We start from the raw sequence: 26,946 nt of genomic DNA on the forward strand, positions 1-26,946 counted from the left end.
TAGACAACTTTACTTTTAATGAAGTAGTCTTTTATGGCTTCCTTCCATCCAAAAGAGCCAAAGCGAGAGCTCCCTGCACCATTTAGGTACAAAGGTTGCTTTACATCTGGCCATATAGTGGTTGATGGGTGCATGGCATTGGGTACATGGGTGTCGATCATTTACAACCATACACCCAACACTGATGCGGGCGCGCTCACTAGCAACCACGAGCCAAAGCCAGAGCTCCTTGCACCCTTCAGGTGCTTTACAGCTGGCCATATATTGGTTAATTGGTGCACTACCAGGTAAATCACCTTTTCATATCAGTGCTTTTACCAGGATTACCACAACCACCACAAGCCAAAGCGAGAGCTCCTTGCACCCTTCAGATGCAACAGCTGCTTTACACCCCCTCATATATCAGTCAATGGGTGCACATCCAGGTAAACCATCCATCTTTCTGATATCCATTGTTGACCTGGATCACCATGATGCACCCATTGAGGCTGAAGCACTCCCTAGCAACCAACAGGAGCGCAACCAGGAAGGCCCTGTGGTTACTGTAAGCAGTATCGGGTGTTGTATATTTGTCTTGTATTGTATGTTCCTATTGTATACTTGTCTTTTCTTAGGGCTTCTTTATACTCTTTGGAAAGGAATAGTTAAAGCTTTTGAACTTTTTATTTTGCATTGACCACTACTCCACCACAACCATAACAATGACATATCAGCAGGCACTGCTGTTCATATTCTCTCAGAAAAAATATAAAGTTTAATATTTCTATTTTTTACTTTTGTGCAGGGTGAGGAAGAGGGTCCCTATCACACCTGTCCCCAGGCCTCGGGGAAGAAGAATGGCAGAGCCCTCACCTCACAAGAATGCCGGATGCAGCCCCCGCCCACCTCTTGTGTAGGAGCGGCGTGGGCGTGGCCTGTGTGTTTATCTGGGTGAAGTCCCAGGCTGGGGCACAGTCGGTACCGACAGCTCTGCACTGATGGCTTATCCTGGAGGGGGCTACTACCCGGCCGGTGGGGTAAGTCTATCTGCCCTGGGGGTAAATGACAATAGCTGCACTCTGTCGTATTCAATGGGGAATTGCAGCCCAGCCATTATTGGCTTGTATGGGCGGAACACGTCAGCAACAACGGTTCTCTTCTGATAACAACCAATCAGATCTCAGTTTCCACCAACTTACATTTATCATATTAAAGAGAACCAAGAGACCCCTCCCTATCACATATAGCAGCTTTACATTAAAAGAAAAATTAAAAAGTGGTCCTAAACTTAAATTTTTTACTTTACATAAAAGAGTTGTCTACCCTTTTATTTAAAGTAATTTTTTTTGCAAAAAAAAAAAAGGGGGTGCAGCACCTGCCCTTTCTGTCTGAATCACATGCGCAGTGAGATTGGCAGTCTTTTTCCCCATCTACGTGTACCCGATCTCGTGCCTGTGTACCCGATTTTGTACGGGTACAAAAATGGATGCTAGGACAACGTGGGACCCAAATGAAGAAACTCCACGATGGATGGATCTGCGAGATTAAAGGTAAGTGTTTTTTTTTTTTTCTGCATTAAGTTCCACTTGACTATCGGACCAGTCGTTATTGCAGAAATGAGACAGACAATGACCCTTCTACAATAATGCATATTACTACCTGAGCACCACCCAGCTAGCCATGTGTAACTTGGCTTTTGAATACCCCGCATTCCTGGATTCCCTTCCCGTATGCCGGGAATATATGAACGCCCAAGCACCTGCACGGTTACAAAATCTCAGCACAGCCAATCAAGATGGCCGATGATCGCGCCTTGGACGGATCAATGGGTTTATTTCTGCTTCAAATATATTTCCCTTATCTTCAGCTTCCAACCTTGGGATGAGGGGCATCATTCCACTTCTAGTGACATCCCTGGGGATGCTGAGCACCCCAGATCTCATACAGGCCATACACTGGTTGATCATTTATAAATAAAATAATTTTATTAGATTAAACAATAAATCATTGTTTGATGCATATTTACTATTCAATACAGCAGGGTCACCACACGGCATTGCCTGTTGCTGTAGTAAATATCAGGAAGGGCTTTTATCGGATTTCGGTTGTCAAAGCCGGAAATACCCGACAACCAGCAATTATTCCTCTGCAGTATGGAAATATATGTACTAAAGTTTCTTCCCAAGTCAATACATAAAGTGATAATTTACAGGGTTGGGAATGTTTGTTCTGCACCTTCCATCCACCTGCCCTTGGGGAAGTCCTGGTCATGTGGCCCCAAACCCTGCAGTATGGACACCAGGGGCAAGTATTCATGCTTTTTCCTTCACTAATAGGATGATGTATAAGAAGGTGGACGGGGATCTGATTAAACTGTCCTTTTTTTTTTTTACTGCAATGTCTCCATCAAAAAAAGATGGTTACGGATCAATTTGCATCATTTTCTTAAATTACCCCATTATTGTTTCCTAACTTCCTAAGTTCTATATTCAATTACTTTTCATGGCTTTAGTAATACTCTGTAACATGGTGATCTGGCAGTGGTGTTGCATTGTATGTTTGTTGATGAAGTAATAAGATTTACTTCCCTTTCTGTGGTCTTAAAATGACAATGTAGAGTGCAGGGTAAGTCCACACAAATAAAGCTAACTAGGAAGTTTAAAGAGAACCTGTCACTAATTCTAAATATATTGGCTTCCTGCAAATACTCGCCTCTCCATGCTGCCTCAGATAAGAGAAATCCCCAGGTCCAGTTTCTTCCACAAACAACGCAGTTTCCTGACTTCCCTGCTGTTCTCATTGGCTCTTCCTGCCATTTCCATGTCATTAGTGATTTCTGTATTGACATGGATGATGGAGGGGAGATATCAATGAGAAGAGTGGGGGTGAAGAAGATTGACACTTCTGGTGTTGGTTAGATAGGAAGCTTTATATAATAATTCCAGGGGCTGACATAGGGAAGTGCAAAGTGTGCTGCTGCACAGGCCCCTGGACCTTCCTTAACCAACAGGGGCCCGTACAAGTGCCCCAAATCAGTTCTGTACAGGAACCCACTATGTATGCCATTAAATGATACCCAGTGTTCTCCCCAGAAATTTTTTTTAAGCTGTGTGGCACCCCCTGTGTTGCGACACACCTTTTCAGTAACAACCTGAAAACAGCTGTGTGGTTACTAAAAAGTGTCGGGTGGTGCACCCAGCTAAAAGGGGCTGGGGGGAACACTGGATACCTCTTTATTAGATTGAAGTTTAGTATTGTGGACAGCTGGCAAGAATACTATTCACATATTCCAGGCAGCACTCCGGGCTTTGCAACCCTAGGTCCCAGGTTCAAATCTTTTCTGCATGGAGTTTGCAGGTCCTCCCCATGATTGCGCGGGTTTCCTCCGGGTACTACAGTTTCCTCCCACAATCCAAAAACATGCAGTTAGGTTACTTGGCTTCCCCCTAAAAATTACCTTAGACTGTATTAATTGCATATGACTATGGTAGGGACATTAGATTGTGAGCCATATCAACTAGTGATATGGCTATAGTCTTTGTACAGCACTGCGTAATATGTCGGTACAATTTAAATAATATGTAATAATAATCATAAAAGGGACCTGTCTTATGTGGAACTTTAGGATTGCAACAGGGTTCCTTTATGGTCTCAATTACATCTGTGCAAGAAGCTAACACAAATCTATAACCATGCTCTGTGCAGCAAGTTGCCATGCATTTTGTGGTTTTGTGTGAACTTCAAAAAACACAGCACAATAAAATATGCATGCGCCATTCTTTCTAACATGGTGCACCACAACGTACAATACTTCATTACTGTACATTGTGTTGTCCTTTCATGAAAGCAAGGTGTGTGGCATTGCCATCCAGAAGGATTTACTGCAACGTGCCAGCATGTGTAATTTCACAGATTTGTATTCACAACCATGACTGGTAAGCGGGTCATCTATTGTTTAAAATGTGGCTCATTCAAGTTTTTGATTAAAAACACACAAATGTGAATACAACTTACCGTATTTTTCGCCGTATAAGACGCTCCGGAATATAAGACGCACCCAATTTTAAAGGAGGAAAATCTAGAAAAAAAGTTTCTGAAAGATTATTCCCCTTCTAATCACTCATGTGCCATTCATACCGGTATTCCCCTTCTGATCACTCATGTGCCATTCAAATTCCCTTTCTGATCACTCTGTACCTTTCAAATTCCCTTTCTGATCACTCTGTGTCATTCAAATTCCCTTTCTGATCACTCTGTACCTTTCAAATTCCCCTTCTGATCTCTCTGTGCTTTTTTTCTATTGTACGGCAGTTAGGACAGGGAACAGCAGGTGGCGCTGTGCTGGCTTCTTTCGCTTTGCTTTACAGACTGGAGAAAACACGATGCTGGCAGAGGAGAGAAGAGAGACTCGCTGCTGCAGAGACACACGCAGGATCGGGTATCGGGTGAGTATAATATTTTAATTATTTTTTTTAACACATTTGTCGTATAGGACGCACTAACTTTTCCCCCTAAGTTTTGGGGAAGAAAAAGTGCGTCTTATATGGCAAAAAATACGGTAATTGTTTGTGGGTTTTTTTCAAATCTAAAAAGAAATTGCGGTATTTAATGGCAGCTAATTAGCTTTCTAAGTTCAACACAATAATAATTTACTTTTCAATTTTGAAGCTATGATGTTTGATAATTTACCCATTTGCTGATCTACTCAGTTAATCATTTATAATTAAAGAGAACCTTTTACGATAGGAATTCTGGCAATTTTATCTCATGGTGGCTCAGTGGTTAGCACTCCAGCCTTGGCAGCGCTGGGTCCTAGGTTGAAATCTTATCCAGGACACTATCTGCAAGACGTTTGCAGGTTCTCCCGATGTCTGCGTGGGTTTCTTCCGGGTACTCCGGTTTTCTCCCACAATCCAAAAAACATGCAGTTAGGTTAATTGACCCCTGTAAGGTTAATTGTCCGTAGACTGTTGTAATGACATATAAGTATAGTAGGGACATGTGTGAGCCCCCTTGAGGGACAGCTATGGACATGACTTTGGACTTTGAACGGCTTTATCAACGTTTTTAGTACCAGCGACAATTGCCCCCAGGACAGATGGAATGGGATTGTGGGCCTGATTTATTAAAGCGCTCCAAGACTGGAGAACATAAACTATCATATGAGAACCTGGCTGATCCAGAAATTGTATAATGGATCTTGTTCAGGATTGAAAGCATTTCCCAACTAATAACGAAAGATTTTTAGGAAATCCATTCTAGGTTCACTGGATCACCCAGGTTCTCCCATAATAGCCTAACTTCTCCAGTCTAGGAGCGCTTTAATAAATCAGACTCTATGTTCCCAGTAGGGACGCAATAAAACTTTCAAACCTATTTTATGATATTTGTACATCCACATAAAAGCAACTACCCTGAGCATTTCTCATGCTTGGACTTTGCATTTGGGTAGGGTCCTAGTTTATGGCTGGCTGATATCAAAGTCAGCTCAGACTGGTTGACTAGAAACATTGGAGGACCCACCCTGATCATTACCCCAGTTTGCCCACGTTTCTGTTGTGGCTTGTCGACCTTGTAATTTTTTGTCTCTTTGTGAGTAATAAAAATCGTTGAAATCTGATATTTGGCCAAAGTCCTGAATTTTATTCTGCTTCCAACAGGCTACTTTCGCAAGCAAAAGATGGTGAGTACGACTGTTATGCTACGTACACACATCAGATGATTGTCGTCCGATAATCGCCTCAGGGGTGATATCGGATGAGAATCTGGTGTGTGTACTGTGCTTGTCGTCCGTCCTGGCAGATCCACAAATGAGGAATGATCATAATGGAAGTGAACGGGAGAGAGGGCAGTGGGGTCTCGGTCCATTGTTCTCCCCTCTCCATGGAGCAGACTGGCGCTTGTTCATGCATCCTGCAGTCTTTTTGTTGTTGGAAAGGATCATGAAAGGAAAGGAAATCCTTTCCAACAACAATTTTTGAACGTCTGTACACAGCCTAACTTTCACCTGTACAGGAGAGTGAACCTCACAGTTTAGTGAATCGTTCCCCTTATGGTCTATGGTTGCTATAAACACATAACTGAGGTGTATGGTAACACAAAGTGTAAAAGACAGGTTTACGGGAAGGTGTGTAATCATTTGTTACTCTGATGCTGCCTATTGCTATGAAATGTATGGGCTATAGCAACTGAAGTTAAAATATATATACCTGTTTCTGTGGTTGGTGTAACCTAATAGTCATGTGGTGCCAGGGCATGTCATATGGTCCCGTCCAATACTTGGGCCTCTCATCCAATACCTGGGCCCACTATGGGCCTCTGTTGATGCAGGGGTGTGAGTCTTTGCACATGAAATAAAAATGTCTTGTGTTAAATAATGATGGAGAAAATTTATCATAGCAGAGACGCCATCCTTACAAATACATGAATGACATTGGACACCCGCTGTAAACATGCCATGGCATGCCGTAGTGATAATCATCAGACGTGTGTACATGGCCAACAGCCTGAGTGGCCTCCAGTGGAATACTTTGCTGTGGAGTGGCAGGATTTCCAGCTTAATGCATTGAGTTTAAATGCTTTTCTGCTAGCTGTCCATTGATAATTATCTATGCTGGGATTTGTGGTGCAGGACAGCCAACCAGCTTTCAAGGTTCAGTCACTTAATGTGCAAGAATCCTTTCCTAATTTGCATGCATCCAGTTTTCAGATGTGGCGCGGAGAGATGGGGTTGTACAAAAAAAATAGATGAAATATAATTTCATATATAATAATTTCATCATCCCGTGATTCAGCAAATGTTGCTTGGAGAATGAAACTGCCTAATGAGCAAATTCTTAGACGCCATGTTCCCCAATATATGGCTATGGGGGGGGGTTGATGGCTAATAAATGTCTCTGCTACATGAAAGAATAGAAGACCCACAACTCCATGTCATGTTGGTAGTATAAAGGTTTTAGTTTTTGTTCAGAGTTGTCATACCAGCCTGGGGAGGAGAGATTTTCATGAAATGAGAATGAGGATTGCTGGGTGTATTGTGAGCTGACCTGCCAGTGAAACTCCATATCCTCCATTGTTGTCATTATTCTAAGGTATGCAGTATAGGTGGTGCCACTCCCATCCATTTCACAGCTTCTGTAGTATTTCTATAGATGTAGAGTAGCAGGGCTGGAGTGTAAGGAGGAGAAGCAGGACAATGTGCTGACAAGGATAATAGGAGTGACAGGGAGATCAGCTCATCGATGTGCTGCTTTCTTTTCACTGTCCAGTCATAAGCAGGACCAGGTCCAGGAAATCCAAGATTTAGAGGAAGTACCTTGATTAATGCAGCGTTCTATAAGTGATATTCACTTAAATAGGAATCCATGGGGAGGGTAAGTTAGGGCATTTGAGGGTGGCTCCTGCATGAAGATGGGTCAGGTGGTATATACAGGAAGGTCAGGACAATAACTGATACTATGGGGCAGCAAAGTGTTATAGTAAAAGAAACTTTAGTGAATGCATACCTTGTGCAAGAATGCAATCCTATGAGCTATACATTAATACATGCATTTTTTTTTTCTTCCTCTCTAGTTTGGACCACCTCCTGGTGGATACCCCCAACAAGATCCTATGTATGGCTATTTTCTACAGATTGCAGGCCAGGTGAGTCTTGTATTACACCACCCCAGGAATTTGAAGACAAACCCAATATCCTAAGAAATATATCCTCCTATCTGTAAATCGGTATTGTCCTTTCAGTCACATGGCTGAAGGGTGGATAGCAGGCATTATGAAGTGTTCCCATACTGTGATGGACTTCCTTCCTAGAATGCTGCAAGTCTGGCATGACAAAACAAACCCACCTTTGCATTTCACAAGGCAGGAGTTGGCGTCTGAATGACAAGAGTAAGGGAGGACTTCTTCTTTTGTCAGCCTCTATCTGGCTAAGAAGGTTGACAAGCCTTGGCCACGTGCACACACATACCAGGACAAAAGACTAAAAGGGGTGCCCACTTTATACCCACCTAGAACCAACAGTATTCACACTACTTGCAGTTTAGTTCTAGGTGTATGGATCCATGGGTACATTATATACACATTACATCATCAACAGAAATAGACAAACTGCAAGGACAAGAATGAGCAACAAATGGATTTTTCTGGCTGCTGTAATCTTTGTTATAAATTTGTACATAACCAAACTGTATTATTTATTATTATTTTTATTATTATAGTAAACATGATTTATATAGCACCAACATATTATGTAGCGCTGTACATTTATAGGGGTTGCAAATGACAGACAGATACAGACAGTCACACGGTAGGAGGAAAGGACCCTGCCCAAAAGAGCTTACAATCTAAGAGGTGGGGACGTATCACACAGTAGAAGGGAATTATTATTGGAAGCTAGTTGTCTCCTCTGGCATCCCTAGTGCCCTGTTGCATTGCCTGTATTGGCTAAGCAAAATTATATCCCTGGAGGTGTCTATGCAAATACTGACCAACAATAAAACGGAATTTGCATCTCTGGGATCCTGAGGCTGCTATGGTGAGATGAGCACTTATAGTAAAGGTGTGATGGTGCCTGATATCCTCCTGCAGCCTTAATTGTTATTGATCAATAGGAAAATGTTAGTAGAATGTTTTATATGCATAACCTAACATTAAAGCACAGATGAGTGAAACAAAATAGCAAAGCCTGATGACAGTGAAAGCAGTTATCTTGTTTCCTTTTAATAAACAGAATATAAATTTTCTTCATGTAGTTTATAGCTAATGAATGGAAGGTCCTCTGATTAGTCATTTACATCAAGTCATATAAAAAAATGTTCAATACAAAATTAAGTGATCAGAGGCTGATGCATTCTCTAGGTTTACGGTGAGAAGCCGACTGAATCAAGCCGCCAGGATTGATGAAGGATGACTTTAAAGGAACTTTAAGGGCTGACTTTATCACATGTACATTCTTTTCCTATTGATTGCTCCTGCCTGGAGGTATTTTAGCAAACTTTGCGATAACAAGTGGTGTTCCCTTGCAGGATGGTCAGATAGATGCTGAAGAGCTGCAGAGATGTCTCACTCAGTCTGGCATGTCTGGATCATACAAACGTAAGTTGCTGGACCACCAATGAAGATCCAATATTAATATATCCCATAGCAGCCAATCAGAGTGCACTTAGCACAATGCCTAATTCACTTGTAACTTGCACTCTAATCAGGTGAGGCACAATCTATCACAGAGCCCCCCTTAGAAGATGAGGGGCCAATATTGTACCCATTTGTGTGCAAATAGGAGAGGAAACCAGAATATATTGAGTGTTCTCCCCGGCACCTTTTAGCTGGGCGCACCACTCAGCACTTTTCAGTGACCACCTGGCTGTTTTTAAGTCGTTATTGAAAAGTTGGGTCACAATACAGGGGCTGTCACTCGCCTACAAATTTTTCCCATTCGGCTTAAAAAAATTTCTGACTTGAACACTGATATTGGATCTGTGTCTGTAGGTTTAAGTTATTACTTTATTATGTTTACTTAGCCATGGGTCAGCTATTAATTAATAATTAGGAAGCACAATGTCGATATTGTCAACAAAGCGACTATATGATATCTACCAACACACAACCAGCTTAAAAAAAAAACAAAAAGTTTAAAGCGGAACTAGACCCTTTTGTGACTCACCTGTCCATGTTCCATGGAAAGGAACCACCTTCTTCCTTCTCTTCTTCCTCCCAAAGGAGATATTCAACCATCTTGATTCATCCCAGCACACGCAAGGCAAGCTGGGTTGCATGCGCAGATCAGCTATATTGCCAGAAACCCAGATCGGGCATCCAAGACTATTTTGATTGTTGCAGAAAGGGACATCGCCTGTCACTTTCTGCAATAATACCCTGCCTGATGTGAGCATTTGTAAACATGGAACTTGGTTCCACTTTATTTCTCCATATTTAGGTCTGCTCTATATATAACTTAAACTACACAGTGTATTATTCTGTATGTTCACTAGCTGTACTGAGGCGGTATGTGAATTTCAGGCCATGCTGGTGATGTACCGGTAATTTCATTATGTGACTCTTGTTTTTTGTCTTTATAGCCTTCAACCTGGAGACTTGTAGACTGATGATCGCCATGCTAGACGTATCCTTCGTGTTATCTACAATTGCAGATTGTTACTTTAATATTGGACTTGACTTACTTATTCTACCCTAATCTGGGATATATGTGATATTTGGTTCTTTCTTCGCCCTAGTAAGATGAGTTTCAGCCATATCAAACAGTCCTGAAGCACCTACAGGGCAAAATCGGGCTTCTGGGTTTTATAGAAGTGAATAATTACATATAAATTTTTTAAATTGATACACGGTGAAAGGGTTGGACTGATTCTCTATCTAATGCTGGTGAGCATTATCATCAGAAAGTGATTAGAAAGCCAACAATTTTGAACGAAAGATGAGGGGAAATTTGTACCCACTGTACACCAATTCTGATAGTTACCGTTTTGGGCTGGGTGCACACCTTTCCATCTGTAGTAAAATGTGTCTTAATAGTTTTTGTGTTGCACCTCTTTTGACCAGTAAAGAAGTTGTATTTAGCTGCTGGCCTGAAGTGTGGCTTTGAAAAACGTTCCCATTTGTATTTGCACATATTAAACTTTTTTATTTTCCTCTTGTCCCTGGGTATCACCACTAGAAGTACAGTTGGTAATATGCTGGTGTTGCAGTAATAATACTGGCTGTTTAATGTGTGTATTTCTACCAGGACTATTTTGTGCTTTTCCTTAACAGTTCCTTATACAGAGGGACATGTCGGGGAAGATGGGCTTCAATGAGTTTAAAGAGCTGGGAATGGTGTTGAATGGCTGGAGACAGAACTTCATGAGTGTGGACACAAACAGGAGTGGATCAGTGGACGGGGGGGAGCTTCACAGATCTCTGACCTCCATGGGTAGGTACAAGGAGAGCCTAAATGTTGCCTGTGTGTTCTTGTTTTTGTCCTCAGGACAGGAAGTGAGGCAAAATGTTCCCTATTGGACACAGATGTCCCAAAAAAAACCCATCTGGATACAAACACCCTGTAACATGGTGACATAAACACATATGCACAGTCACAGGAATGGGAGGGGGTATGGGGGTCTTAATTATATACACAATTGTGTAGATTTGAATATAGTGGATAAAGCTGAGACCCCCTTTGTCTTTCACTTCCTATCATGTGTCACCTGGGCAGCAAGGGAGTTTCCCCAGCAGTGACCCCCTACTCCATTTTATTTTTTCTTACCTCTGTCAAAAGAGAAAGCTTAACCAAGACCAAGGAATTAACCTGACGCAGGGTCCAAATTTTCTCACATCACAAAAAGCCGTACTGAGCGTCTAACCCGTCACTCTATTCACCACTGTAATACAGTTTTGGATGCAGATTTTAAAGATTACCTCATGCAAAAATTTTTGGATAGAGTGGAGAAGAACTTTTGCCATGTTTCCATTGCTTATCCAGGCTGCATTGGTCAGTCACTGAGGGGAATTCTCCAACAGCAAAAACTTTTTTTTTTTTGGAAAACAGAGGGCTTGAACCCGTCAGATTTTTATGTCTGTATTATTGTTACAATTTTTTCCTCACTTCCTGCCTATTAAACCAATGTCAGCAGGACAGGAAGTGAAGTTAAATCTAATGGATTCGCAAAAAGTGTTAACCATTCTCTGCTCTATCCCAAACTAGAAACTTTTTTTTTTTTTGGATAGGGGTACAGGTATAAGGAAATGTGATCAGGTTAACCTCTAGCTGGCTAGACAAATAGCAGTTGTCACTTCTTTCTGTTTTCAGGGTACAGTCTGAGCCCCCAGGCCCTGAACCTAATCACCAGGAGGTACAGCACTCATGGCAGGATCACCTTTGATGATTACATCACATGCTGCGTGAAGATCCGAGCACTGACAGGTAATGTCACCAGCCACAGGGATTAAGCGGGAACGTTGCAAGCAGAATATTTATTAACTGATGTATGTATATCACTTGCAGAGGCTTTCAGAAGGAGAGATGTGTCACAGCAAGGAATGGTGAATTTCATGTATGATGATGTGAGTACTATGCAGGGAATCCAATCTTTATATAAAGTTGTGTGTTTTCCAGTTATGTACTCATTGAAACTACTTATCTTGTGGTAATTCCTTAAATATACCTGTAACCATGAAATATGTTCTGAGGAAGCAATTCAAAAGGAATATCTGGCAGTTGGTGTATATGAATGTTAAATTGAATCCTCAGTTTGAAGCTGAAGTGAAGTTCTCAGACTTCCAACCTGTAGATAGGTCTGGAATGATCGACAGTGCAAGTAATGTCGTTGCTCTGGAACAAGAAATTGGCCGAGGAGTCAGGCTGATTCCATCAGGCTTCTCGCATATATTTCCTGTTTTTCCAGACAATCCCTCAACCAAGGGCACAATATGTACTGGGGAGTTGGGGGGTATCAGAATTCTGTGGGAAACCATAAGTCTAGAACAAGCCATGGGAGCGGGTAAAGTTACCTTGGTCCAATGTAGCATTGTGGAGGGGAGTGGATGTATAGAACAGATTCATCTTTGTAAGAAGCACTTTCACTGACTTGTTTTTCTTTCTTCCTAGTTCATACAATGCGTTATAAGTATCTGAAGGAGCCCTCAAAAGGAACTCGCCATTCCTGGCACCGGCGTACTGTTATTACCAGAAGTGCTTGTAACTGTAACCGCTTATGTGCATTTAGTCATTTTATTTTTTTAATAAATGAATTATGGGCAGAGGTGTTGACTTTATTTGCAGAAAGTCTGTACAAAAATTATACAGACATTGGTGTAAGAAATTAGAACATCTGCTTTCTCACAAGGACATAATCCTAAAACAAGCATCCTGTAGGGCAGTGTTTCTCAACTGGAGTTCCTCCAGGGGTTGCTAGTGGTTTCTTGAGCAATGAGCAGTTTATGCTTCTCAGGCCAGTTACGTTGACACAAATTGTCTTTTTGGCTATCTGTATGGGTGCCATTCTTCCTACTGACCACCACAATAATATACTGTGAGCTGTGGATATAGCAAATATAGAAAGGGTTCCTTGGAGACCTGAAAGATTTTTCAAAAACTGGTCAAGAAACACTGGTCTGGGATTATCATTTATCTCCTGGCTCAGAGATGACAGGTATGTCAATTCTTGAGCTGTGTTCAGTCATCTGGCATAGATTAGCCTCTGACCTTGTGATTAGGTATATAGTTACAATCTGCAGGCTGATTGCTAGTTGTGAAGACTGAGGAAATGCTCCCTCCTGTCTGCAGAAGACTAAGCATTTGAAAAGCTTAGAAAAAGTAATAGGACTGGAGCTTAAGAATGCAAAATGGAGACTAATACATGCATTTTGACAGCACATTATTTTTCATGCAGACTTGTTAGTTGCCCATTCACCTCTTTACTGTTGCTGTATCTACTTTCCTAAGTGCTGCTCATTCCTAAACCTTATCAAGTGATTGCAAGGTATCTTTAGGCTGATATCCAGCATCTCAGACTCTGGAAGTGTCTAATGGCATGAACACACAGATTTTGAAACTCTAGAAAACTTTAGCCTGGAAGTGTTAATGATTTCCTTTTCTGTAGAGGACAAAGAATGAGTCACTGAGGTGAAAATGAAATCATGTTTTTCATTCAGATTCACACATTCAAAAGTGAAAATTGCTGTAATTGAAAATATTGATAAACCGTGACCTATTTTGGGAATAAAAGACTTAGTGGCAGCATTGCAAGATTATCAACAGATTGGTATTTCAACTTTGGTTGATCACCATGCAGAATCTGTGTGCCTGTTCAGTTCACATCAACAGCTGCCAAATGCTGAGCAGTTCAAAATAAACAAGCATTGGCATTGTTCTGATGGATGGTCAGCAGTGTCATCACCCAACTCCATTTATCCCGTGTGGCGAAGATTCTGCTTCATCCATCCGATTAACTATAGTAAATAGGCTGTTTACTAAAAGCCCAGAGCACTGCAATTGTGGATATTGGGTTGCCTTTGGTTAACTGTTTCAGTTCAATAACTGAAAACTTATGAACCCAGAGGAACAGCATAACCGTCAAGCAACTAGCATTTTTAAAAGGTCATCAATGGTTTTAGACAACCATCTACCATTACACATGAAGCAGTTTTATCCCCATTCTTGCTCTACTACCTTTAGACAAATATAGGACAAGAATGCAGAATTGCATGCTTGTTCCAGATCATTTACTGCAGGCGATGAAGACAGGACGAGAATGGCAATCTCATACCCTCCAGCAGCTTCTGGATCTATGCCCAGGGGGATATATCAGGAATGAGAAAACCTGCATTGGTTGGATTTGGCCCAGGCATATAAATGTCTTCTGATCTAACCACTGGCTTCCTGTTCATACATCCACAACCTTTGTGGGCATACACATCCCCTAATGAGCCAGTGACATATGGGTTAGTTGAGCAAACATCCTCATATCAGTCTTTAGTTCCAAAAAAAGGGAGCAGTCTAAAATTGAAAACTCTCCAGTACAAATGTGCAATCAGTGACAGTTGTCACTCTAAGACATGAAGTGTCCCACCTAGATTTAAATTGACAGCAATTACTGTATTGGAAAGTTTGGGGAAATTAGGTAAAAACTACCCACGTTCCTTCCGTGCTACCGGAGGCTGGACTTAATATGTTCTTCTTGAGTTTATATCGAGTTCCAAACTCACATTCTCCAAAAGTTCTGCCTGGGCTTCTTTTTAACGAAACACATGTAACTTACACATGTATTTACATTTCATAAATGTATTTATTTAAAAAATAAAACACCCATCAGTTGGTGAAGTCTCTGAAATAAAAGGACTTATTTGTAGGAATTTGCTTTGTGTTTCGGAAGGAAGGTGAAGTTCGAAGGAACGGGTCCTAGCAGCATTTCACTGAAAGAAAACAAAAACATAAAAAAATCAGCAAGAAAAGTAAAATATAAATCTAGAAATGTCATCCAGCAATGATATGAGTTACTGAGGGTAAAACACATCTGTTCATAATTCCAATAGCAAAGAAAACCTTTATGAATATTACACAAGGAGTATCGCTGATAAATATGCTTGTTGCCTGGAGTGAGGAAGTGGTAAATGCACCACAACTTCATGGCCAGGGTGAACATAGTTTAAGGTTTGTGGACATCAGATCATTACTCATACCATTCAAATCCAAAGAAAATAATGAGATGTTTCCACAAGATTTTGGAGTTCATCTGTGGGAATTTGTGCCCATTCAGCCAAAGCATTGGTAAGTTCGGGGGAGAAGACCTGGCTCATTCCAAAGATGTTCAGTAGGGATTAAGTCAGCACTCTGGAGGACAATTAAGTACCTCTACCCCAAACTGATCAAAGCAAGTCTTTATGGAGCCGACTTGTGCACAGGGGTACAGGCCTTGCTAAAACAAAAACTATTCTTTAAAAATCTAGAGTGCCATTTAAATAAAGTATTGCTGCCACCCCATGACAGGAAAACAGCATTATATGAGCTTAACTGGCAGGATTAACAAGTATTACCTGCTGCAACATATTTTACACTGAATCGGCTGTAGTTCTAATTGAAATCTCCAAGGGTGACAACACCTACCAGTCAGTGCTGAGATTTCCAATCAAGCCATGCTGCTACATACACTGCAGTCTTGCTATGAAGTCCTATGCTGTAGAAAACATATTACTCCAGTATTCCTCCCAGAAAATGTTGGGTGGGTAGAAGTTGTAGGCAATAATAGCTGGGCGGTTCCTGAAAAGTACCAGGTGGCACACCTGGCTAGAAGGCACTGTACTCTTTTTGCATTATTCCTCATATGAAATTAAATCCAGACTAGGATCTGCAGCCAGATCCTGCTTGGGTTCCGGGAACACAATTGTAAAGATTGCAGTCCTGGAGCCATAATCACGTTGTTTTTTATTAGTTTTGACCATTAAGACCAGTGACCATTAAGAAAAGAATTTGTTTCACATCCTGCTGTTTCTCTGGGGCAGGAAGTGAAGGGAAATTAAATCCAATGGCATACATTTAGATGAACGGAATGGACATTATTTGGATGAATGGACATTAGACTGCAGAGCACCACTGATATGAGAACCGATGAAGCTAGTAAAGTCCTTCAAGCTACCCACCTAATCTTAATCCAGTCTCCCACATTCTGACTTGTCATTAATGTCTCCAGGTAGTCTCTTCCCATGTAGTAGGGAGGACGCTCATTGATCTTCTGAGGAAGGCGTTCCAATAAACCAACGGGAATATACCTGTGTACAAACAATGAGAATGTAAGAACATATTCAGCTTGTGCAATGATAAAGCTGATTACGCTATGCAGGTTATAACATTGCTTTACAAAGGTTTAAAGTGAATTATTCTGAATTTTTTTTTTTAAACATTTCAAATACAGAACACTTTTCACAGTGCTTCTGGACAAGAACAAAGGACAGTTTTAGCACCATGAAACACGGATTATGGTACGGAATATGGATTTCTTTCTCACATTTTCAGATTTAGGGAGCTCTAAAAGAAAAAGGAGAGCAACCAGCTGCACAGGATAAATGTCATGGTCAATACTTGACCTTCTGAAAATGCCCGTTGCCTGTCACTGCTGATCCTTTGCTTCAACACTTTTACAAATGCGTGCAAGCTACACAGCACTCAAGTGCTTTTGTGGTGCTCTGAATATGACCTAGGGTTCAGTTACAATGTGAGGTGTAATTTGGCAAATATAACTTTAGGCAGGTGGTTATTGCAGAATGGGGCATGCCATGTCCCTTCTGCAATAACTGCACCTATGGTACCTGTCTGTACAGCGATGAGCTGTCAGATGTTGCTGAGCTTTGCCTGCGCAGGAGTTACATCATCCTGGCACTGTCAATCAAAATGGCCAAAGATCATCTTCAGGAAGTAGAGAAGAGTGAAGATGGCGGCACCCTGCGATGGAAGAGGGATAAGCGGGTAGTCGCGTGTTTAGTTCCGCTTTAACCCATTGAAAACTCTCTGGTTCCATCTGCTAGCAAAATAATGCTACACCTGAATAAAAGGCCTAATAGTGAAGATAGGTTAAAAAAAAAAGCATATATTTCCCTGTTGTGTATGTCACAAATTTGGAATTAAAAGTATGAAATAAATCTGACAAAACAATGGAAAAAATACAAATAATTGATTGAAGTTCCTTTTACATATCCCTTCTCTGACTTTTACCAGATGAAAAAAAGTTAAAAATAATTGACACAATAAAAACTAAACTATTCGGTTCAGCCACTCTTCTGATCCAAATACCCTAAACAAACAATACAGACCAGTGTCCAACCTCCTACAGCAAACATAATAAATGTAAGGAGCACCAAAATTACCCTTTCTGTCCTTCTGTAAAATGTTCGTCTTGTCATTCTGATTTCATAATTTCCTAGGTTATTGTCAGAAAGCAACCAGAAAAGTTCCTTATTTAAAAAAAAAAAAAAAAAAAAAAAAAAAAAAAAGGATGCAGGCTGCTAGCATTTCCAAGAGGAGATCAGAAACTGTGGCATCAATGCTTTCTCTCATGGCAGGTTCCCAATTAAATAATACAGATGATCATTTATCTGCCCCAGCATCTGATTGGACCATAATGGAGAATTCCTCACTGCATTCTCCTCCAATCAAGCACCAAACTAAAGTACTAAACTGACAGAACTTTATTTTAGATTTGCAGGGATAACACGAAGTGAATATAAAATACATTTTAAATAATAATATGGGTCTAATTAGATATTTTTTTAATTTGTCTTGACTGACGGTGAGCACACACATCTTTCATAATATTGATTGATGAATATCATCAATAATTCATCTAAATCTATCATACCTGCAGAGGAAGGAGAGCCACTCCAGCATAAACCTTCTTGTTTTTTCTACTCCAGGCGTGTCAGAGCCCCAGTGTTCCAGGCCATAGTTGGTGAAATCTTTGAGAATGTCGAATCTCTCTGAGGAGGAAATATCCCAGTGTCTCTGTTCTTTAATCTCTGTGAATAGCCAGGGCTTTACCAGAGCCCCTCTGCAATCAGAAGTAAAAATTAGTTTAGTAAAGGTGGCATGGAGGCTGGTCATGTGACTTCACACATTCTGCTCTGACCCCATCAACAATTACAGACCAGCTCCGGTCAAAAGAAATAGAAGAATATGGTTTTAAAGCAGATCATTCAGCAAGAAACTGCATGACCTTCCTTCCTTATAAAAATTCCAAAATGTAATATAAAGGATTATTATTCAGAAGGACCTTTCTTTTCTACTTTCTCCAGCTGCTCCCTCTCACTTCCCCATTACATGCATAAGTGAAAGTAATGGTTTCCTTGGCACGTGCAGGCAGCAAAAGCATCATTTGCTGCCAGGGGAGGCAGCAAAATTGGGTGCACGACCCACTGAGCCGATAGGATTACTATAAGGTGTTAAATAATTTTCTCAATAATACCAATAACCTGACATTAAAATGTAGTCACCCATACTGCATATAAAAAGCAATGAAATGTATGTTTTCTAATAGTAAATGATGTACAGGCCTGTATACCTCTTTCTGTTGAAGTACTGACCTTGCAAGCATAATCCCCGAAACCCCAGTCTGCATCGCTCGATTAGCATCCTCAAAGGAGAATATATCACCATTCCCTGAAAAGCAAGCATAGATGTCTTGAACTAGCAGTTAAATTCCCCATTTCAAGCAATTAAAGCCTTTTTATTTATCTTTTTAACAAAAAGGCAACAAAGACACTGTTAAAAAATAAAGAAATTTGGCTGCAATATGCACTCCCACTCTGGCACTGTTCCATGTGGTAATCATATTTTCTGACATAAGGATAGGTGCTTTTCTTCCTGGGATCCAGTGCTTGTACCAAAGTGGCCTGGCCTAAAGACTGTTATGTGGGTGAGGGAAGAAGGTCATTACCCTGCATTAAACAGACACTGACCAATCCAAAACTAAAGCTAGCCATACAGTATTTGATCTGTGCATGACCAGGGAACCAATTAATTTATATTTTGTAAGGATTGTTTACCTGGATTACTGCTGTGTTCCTCTTGATATCGATCAGAGTAATTATTACTGGGAAGCAGTGTTGCTTTTTCTGTCTTTTACAGCTTTTTATATCTATATAGCATTGGCTTATACAATTGCAGCTGGCTTCTGTTAGTTAGAAAGTGTTCTTTTGTGTGTATAGGCCAATGCTCTACAGATTAAAAAAAAAAAAAGTATTAAAAGACAGAAAAAGCAAATCAAAGGTATGTGGCAGTCACTTGGCTGTCCCGCCTGATTGATTGACCAAAGAACATGCATTCTTGATCAATGTTAGATCATTTTGTTCATCAAAAATATTCAAAATATTATATGTCAGGAATTACAATAGGATTACACTCAGGGCTTCAAAAAAAAAAAAATGTCAGTGGTACACTGTTGGGCAGTGCATAACAAGACAACCTCTGTGCCCTTAGTGGGCTAGGTGAACATTTCTCTTTATGGGTGGCTGCATCATTTGATTTTGTTACTTACCAAAGAAAGGTAACGGATCTGCAATCTTGGCACAGTGGCTAATATAATCCCAGTCTGCCAGCTTGGTATAGCGCTGCTCTCGGGATCTGCCATGAAGCTGAGAAAATAATGAAATTAGAATATGATTCAGTGTTCTGTTCAGGAACAGCCATCTTAGCATTCTAGCCATTAAAATGTAGGTTCACAATTTTTTCCAGCTTTAAAAATCTAGAGACCCAAGCAATACATTATAGCACCTGATTAGAGACCAAAGCTGCTCATAATTAAAAATAATTCTACAAAAACAATCACAGTCAAAATTGGCTTAAAAATGAAGCTTTATGACACATGCAGGAAAATGTATAGACGGGTTAAGTCCTACTGCAAAGAAGCCATTGCTTTTATGTATTGCCAACAACCAAAAAAAAAAAAAAAAAAGAGCAGAAATATTTCCTCCACTGGTCAAGTTTGTACTGTTTAAATGCAGAAATGCAATCTAAAGAAAGGTTATAGTTGCAGCAGGAAATACCTGTGCTGCCAGGCAGAGATGTCTGAACATTACACTGGCCAATTTAGTATATAGGTCAGCCTAGTTCTGAAAACCCAAAAGGTAAAGTATAACACCTTGCAGGTGGTAAATATTTTACATTTGTACTTACAGTGACCAGAGAAACTCCCCACTTCCTCAACTCTGGGATAAGCTTATGAGCCAGACTGACTTTCTCCTGGACTCCAGTTCTGATTTTTACAGTAAGTGGAACATCCAAAACCTAGAGAAGGAGACAGTGAAAAATACATGCATTAGATTTTAAAGCTCATTTACACTCCTAAGGTTTATTGCTTGTACTTTTTGCATTCAAAAGAAACACCCCTCAGGTATGTTCTTGCTGTAAGTGGTAAGTTTTGGCTCATAACATGGTGATTATTTCAGAAATGAGACCCTGGGGTGTTTGTTCCAGATAAGCTCTGGTCTGCTGGTCATATGATTTTTGATATCTGACCTCACAGAGAAGATACAGCACATTGGGCATTCCATTCCAAACTGTGGGGAACATTATAGAGCCCCTCACCACCCCAATTGTGTCCAGTCTCCATGGATCTGCCACAAGGCTGGAAGCGCACCATTGTCTATAATCTTTGTATGTTGCAGAATTACAGTACTCGCCATTAGAAACACCTGCCCTCAGTAGTTTGGAGGGGTGTCCACATAGATTTGACCAAATATCATACAAGACACATGGAAGGAGAGTTATCAGTGTAGACTTTGATAGCAGAACTTTATAATCAACCTTATAAAAGGACGATTCATCATAGAACCAGAAAAGTGCAGTCTAGGATCAAACATTTATTTATAACACATTTAAAACTTTACATGATGGAATTAAAAAAGTATCCCAAGTGGTATAAAAACCTCAGGTAGGTCACATAAGGTAATGTTAATTTATGATTATATACGTAAATTAAAGGGCCAGTATACAGCCAGGATATTGCCTCCTTGTTAATTTTGCTTATCTGTCAAACATGTTGAACCTTAGTATGCCATAACGTATTTTTGTTGTTTCTAAAATACAGTTGGTCAGAACTGCCTGTGTACTTGCCGTTTTCGTAAACAGAAAATCCAAAAGGGTACTGGGCCATGCTACGTTAGAGGGACAAGGCGTGTCTCACCTATTGCTTAGGTATACACTATCATTTGTTATCCGACTATTATGGTCTATTCACACCCAGGCAATTCATACTACATAACTACACACATACCTATCTGGAGTTGCAAGGCTAACTGCAACAGTAATAACTCAAAAATCAGTATTTACTAAAAGAACAGTTATAGGTAATGTATTGGAGAAAATGTAGTTTTTGCTATTAATATATTTGTTTTACTATAATGACAACAAATAATTCTCATTTTTATATAGAAACAAACATGGATTTAGTCTCTATCCAACTATAATGAGATTTAAGATTTGCAAGATATTCTTGCTGCTCCCACTTACCGAATTCATTCCTCTTACAATGTTTTCAAATTTATTGGTTCTGGTCATTAATCCACAACCACCACCCTAGAAAAGAAGAAAGCCATTAAGCCATTGACCAGGAAATGGTTTATATTGATAAAAAACGTAATTCCCATCCTTGTTAGTGTAAACATCTTTGTACTTACCCAGCTCACACATCACAGTACCCAGCACACATACCATAAAGCAACACATGTAGACCAAAAAGCGGCATCAACATCCTTATCAAACATGTCATAATGTAGAATATGCCATACCAAACACACACATACACTATACTTTGCACACATGCTATATCATGCACACACCCCATAGCAGCAAATGCTTCATTCTTGCCTTCTGCAGAAACTTTCACATTTCTCCTTGCTTTCTCCTTGTGGTGACTTTGAAGTACATATTTTACTAGTTTCATATGCTCCTCCTCTACCTGCCATACACAGGTTTTAGCAAATATGTGCCAATCTGACCAATTGAGCCAACAAGAGGAAGCAGTGTTCAGTGTTCTCCCCAGCCTGGGCTAACCACCTGGCTCTTTTTAGTAAACACTCAGATGTTTTTGGGCGGTTACTAAACAGTTGGGTCACAATAAAGGGGCTGATACCCACCTAAAATTTATTCCCACACAGCTTAAGAAAATTTCTGGGTTGAACACTGAAGTCATATATCCAACACATGTAATAGGAAATATGAGTATAAACATGTATTACATGCCATATGACCAGCATTATGTATTCTAGTAAAAACATACAGAACCCATATTTGAGATTAAGCACAGCCCTTTGAAAGTCATATTAGATGATTGTTCAAACTACACATCAAAGGTTTCAGAAGACCACCTCCTTTTTTGCTATACGTTATATGTTTATATAATTATATAGGATTTTGCATTCAATTCATGCATTTAGAAAACAAGCACACCATACTAGTATTAAAATAGTATTAAAGAATGTACCTTATTATACACCAAATCTATTGGGCACCCAACATTGATATCTACAAAGTCCACATCGATGGTCCTGTTCAGCAGCTCGGCACATTTGGTCATGGTGTCAGGGAAAGCACCTTCTAGCTGTAATGAGATGAGATATTATGGTAAGAATGATAATTATGAACATGAAAGGAGGACACGCTCTGGATCTAAAGCGGTTTATAAACTTATCAAATCCATTCTATTTCTTCCTTCATTGAGACAATGACAATGCTACATAGTATGTGTAGAATACTTCCCAAAAATCAAAACCGAGAATATCCTCCTTCCTATATGATCAGCTCCCTGGTTTTCACGAATGTCTACATGGAACAAGAATTTAAACTGGCCTCTCCTTCAACAGGAGTTTGTTCTTTAAAGAAATACTTGCAGTGAACACACAAAGGTATGCAAAGGATGCAAATTTTCCTATTACACCGAATCTGACAAGGTGACGTGTTTTTTAAGCAAGGGAAACTTAAAAAGGCCACTGAACAGATTACATTGTATATTAATCCTAACGCTCATTACTAAGATTTCTACTGCATGTCCACCTTTGCCATGGTCTCATTGATCACAGAAGCTTTGGGGTTTTAAAGCTGAATGACAGTGGAATAAGCTTAACTTGAAGTGTATCTAAACCCAACAGCAGAAACATATGAGATGGCTAAAATTTGACTCGTATGTTAGTGAGCTAATCACACAAGCAGGAAATTACATTTTAGGTCATATTTTTGCGCTTTTTATTTTTCGGAAGTGTCTTACAAGAATTTTCAGCAGTTAAATAAAACGGATTTGTGTCATATCTGTTACTTGTTTTTTTGCAACAAAGTAAAACAATTGAATAAACACCCCCCAAAAGTAGTTATTTTGTCATTTCGGTATGGGTCATTTGTCTGCAAATATTCCTTTTTTACATAAATGATAAAGCCATAACAGACCTGTATTCCAAAGAGGTCTTCGCTTTGATGCCTCTTCACCAGCGCCCATTCGGAGGAGTGACCCTGGAGGAGGTTTGTGCACATGGCCATTTCTCCGCATGTGATGTCTACCCCAAACCGCTTGCATATTCTTCTAAATGGAAGATTGCCACACTGTACAGAGAAGTCAAGCAGGTCAGCATTACAGGTAAATAACACCAGCATAGAAAAAAAAACACCTGTACAACAGAAAGAATATATTAGTACTGCCTCGCCTTAAGATATAACTTCTCTTCCTTCTCCCACCAAAAGAAATGACGATAAGAGCCCTGTGGGCCTTATAGGCATAGAGTATCACAGTGAGGTTTATTGTCGGTTGCACAGGCAGAAAGCTTTGACAGGAAATAAAGATGTTACTCCACTAGCTAGGATGTGTGAATGGCAAGGGCAGTATTCTCCCTGGAGTTTTTTTTAAGCTGGGTGGGAAGAAGCTGTAGGCAGGTGGCAGGCCCTGTATTGTGAGCCAACTCATCAGTACCCACCCAAAAACAGCTAGGAGGTTATGACGGGCTCATCAAAAAAAGTGCCGGGTGGTAAGCCGGCCTAAATAGTGCTGAGGAGAGCAGTGAAGGGTAACAACAGAATTAGAGATATTTTCAAACACAGTAACACACACAAATGTAGACAGACAGAGGGGGGAGCGAGAGAGAATGAAAGCGCACGAGATTGTTAAAAAAAACTTTACAATTAAAAGCTCCATATTGGCATACTCACTGTAGTTAATGGAGCGAGGTAGAGTTTATTTCGGAAATCAATCTGGAAGGAAAAAGGATCACAAACTAGTTAAAAACTGCAGGAACACCAGAACACACATATATATCTACAACAAATATTAGGCCTTTCAGAAATCACTCTCCGTTATATATGATTCCTATGCAATGCTAATTAATAGTCTAAAGCCAATTACAGTACCAAATAAAACACTGCTGTGCTGACCAGCGAAGTCTTCAGCTTTGGCTTGTGATGGGGTGAACAGTTTTACACATAAACCTACCATACTACAAGATGTCTTAGAATCCCATTTTATTGTATTTATTGCTTTTTTACAGGTGCTCTTTTACACTCAATATCAATTAAATACAAAATTACAAATTATTTATTTTTAATTTATCTTTTAAAAAGTATTATGTGCATTGCTTAACACACCATTTAGAGCTTACTGCATTTTGTTGTGTCATTTATCTAACATGAAGAGTTTTTCTGACCAATCAGCAGGACACTAAGGAGGCACCACCTTATTCCTGAGATCACCGCTGTGGTCCATTTTGTCAGAAAAACCCTCCATGTTGGGGGAAGGAAAGTGACCAAACTATACTGTTTTACTGCAGTGCAGAAAAGTGAGGTCATTGTCCTAGTTCATGGTCTGGCATGAACAAATAGATTACAGGACTGGATGACCAGAATGACAAATCCCTTGGTAAAGAAGTTTCCACACACAATATTCTCCCCAGAATTTTTTTCAAACTGGGTGGGAAGAAACTGTAGGTGGGTGACAGCCTTTGTATTGTGACCTAATTATTCAGTTACCAACCAAGATCAACTGGGTGGTTAGTAAAAAATGACGGGTGGTGCACCCTCCTAAAAGGGGCCGGGGAGAACACTGAATGTGTTCAACTGTTTAACTTTCAGTTTATAAAAAAAAGCGATCATCTATCAGAGGAGTAGGAGAAAAAAATCAAATAACTATTTACCTTCTTTTTCTCACAAGGTCTCAGCTTTATAATGTCTTCATCAGTTACAACTCCTGAGGTCAGTGTTACAGTTTTAATTTCACTGTCACCTGTACCCTGCTTGATACCATCAGTGATGGAAGGAACAGTCACTTCCTGACCACAGCTGTCAGCTGTTACACTTGGAGCTGTTGGAGGAGGCTCAACATCACCTTCAATCTTTTTAGGTTTTTGGGATTTGTTCATCAGCTTCAGGAATTTGTCAGATTTGTCAAACTGAACCTTCCTCTTTCGCAGCTGTATCTGGAGGTCTTTGCCCAGATTGTTCTTAACTTGGGCTTTGCCTTCCCACTGCTTGACAAGCTCCTGGTTGATAAGGTTCTTGTAACCTTCTCCTAAATGGGATTTGGCAAAGCGGCATGTGATGCCGTAGATGCATTTTCCTAATGTCTCGTAGAGGTGACATCTGGGACCAATATCTTCACTCTTCTCTGAGAGATATTTCTCAACATCATGCAAGAACTTGCATTTCTCACCGAAGAAGCACTTACTGGCACATTCCTGATGTTAGAAAGAAATGTTAAGTTACAACTCACTTTATGGGTAAATAAAAACTTCAGGGTCCGAAATATAAATGTCTGTGCTCTTACCAGAGTAATCAATTGCATTCTTTATTTTAGGTAAAGAGCTAAACCTTGTTGGCAGACTATTCAATGTAACTTCCTTTAAAATTATATTTCCAAATAAGATATTTTAACACATAATTTACCTGTAATTATGTCAATGATACCAACAAGGGTTCCTCCAGAGGTTGCAAGGGGTCCTTCAGCAAAGAGCAATTGTTGCTTCTCCACTGACATCAATTATCTTTTAGGCTATTTAGAAGGGTGACATTCTTCCCAATGGCCCCCACGCTAATGTACTCTGAGCTGTGAATATAGTATTTATAGTAGGCGTTCCTTGAAGACCTGAAAGTTTTTTTTTAGGGTAACCATGTTAAAAATGTATGGAAATATTGGTCTAAACATTTAAAATACCTGACATTGGTGGTGATGTGATGTCAGCAGCCCTATTACTGTCCTGGAATTGACATAATGGGCAGCATGGTGGCTCAGTGGTTAGCACTATAGCCTTTGCAGCACTAGGTCCCAGGTTTGAATCTAGGCCAGGACACTATCTGCATTGAGTTTGCAGGTTCTCCCCGGGCGTGCGTGGGTTTCACATTACAAAAACATGCAGTTAGGTTAATTGGCTTCCCCTATAAAAGACCTTGGACTGTATTAAAGACATATGATTATGGTAAGAACAATAAATTGTGAGCTCCCTTGAGGAACAGCTAGTGACATGACTATGGGCTTTGTAAAGCACTGCCTAATATGTTGGTGCTATATAAATACTTTATAATAATAAAATTTTCCCCTTGGCACCTACATAAAACATTATGTAGGAAGGTGAGGGATAGAGTAGCTGGGCCAATACTGAAATTAATCAGACACGTTCAGATGCAAAGAAGGCTATGAGATGAAAGGAGAGTGGGGACTGTGTTAGGGAAATTTCTAATTTTCTAGCAATTTAAAGGCACATTTTCGGACACGAAAAACAGTGCACGCAAGTTATAATTTTTCTGTTGATTTGTTCTTATTTTATCTCTATTTGCAGTTATTTTTTATGCTTTGTACTAGGAACCTCATTATAAACTGAACAATCTGTAGAATATAATGTATGCTTTTTTTTCCTCACCTGAGTGATTGATGGACACAACCGTTGCTGTTCATATTGGGTATATTTCACATGAGGGCGACTCTTGTTCTGACCTCTGGCTCTTTTCTTCTCTGTCTT

General features: G+C 40.1%; 2 protein-coding genes across 2 annotated transcripts; one reads left to right on the forward strand and one right to left on the reverse strand.

Moving 5' to 3' along the window:
- Positions 1-869: 869 nt before the first annotated feature.
- SRI (sorcin) lies at positions 870-12,732 on the forward strand. The gene is made up of 8 exons (XM_072412818.1): positions 870-1,016; positions 7,552-7,623; positions 9,003-9,072; positions 10,056-10,099; positions 10,759-10,906; positions 11,783-11,896; positions 11,978-12,036; positions 12,581-12,732. The coding sequence occupies exons 1-8, from the start codon at positions 978-980 to the stop codon at positions 12,605-12,607; spliced, it is 573 nt and encodes a 190-aa protein (XP_072268919.1). The 5' UTR covers positions 870-977; the 3' UTR covers positions 12,608-12,732.
- Positions 12,733-14,739: 2,007 nt separating this feature from the next.
- On the reverse strand, positions 14,740-26,946 carry DUS3L (dihydrouridine synthase 3 like; the record flags this gene model as incomplete). Its single annotated transcript, XM_072412817.1, is given in 12 exon segments — positions 14,740-14,886; positions 16,111-16,239; positions 17,823-18,011; positions 18,544-18,619; positions 19,497-19,593; positions 20,135-20,245; positions 21,470-21,535; positions 22,443-22,559; positions 23,399-23,551; positions 24,152-24,193; positions 25,129-25,668; positions 26,848-26,946. Coding segments are annotated over 12 exon segments (1,692 nt in total), but the record flags the coding sequence as incomplete, so codon positions are not given.

The sequence above is a fragment of the Pyxicephalus adspersus genome, chromosome 5, assembly GCF_032062135.1.
Source record: "Pyxicephalus adspersus chromosome 5, UCB_Pads_2.0, whole genome shotgun sequence".
Lineage (NCBI taxonomy): Eukaryota > Metazoa > Chordata > Amphibia > Anura > Pyxicephalidae > Pyxicephalus > Pyxicephalus adspersus.

Coding starts and splice junctions, on each gene's coding strand:
- SRI (XM_072412818.1), top strand. CDS start 978: ATGGCTTATCCTGGAGGGGGCTACTACCCGGCCGGTGGG. Junction 1,017..7,551: donor GCTACTACCCGGCCGGTGGG/GTAAGTCTATCT, acceptor CTTCCTCTCTAG/TTTGGACCACCTCCTGGTGG. Junction 10,100..10,758: donor TGATGATCGCCATGCTAGAC/GTATCCTTCGTG, acceptor TTCCTTATACAG/AGGGACATGTCGGGGAAGAT.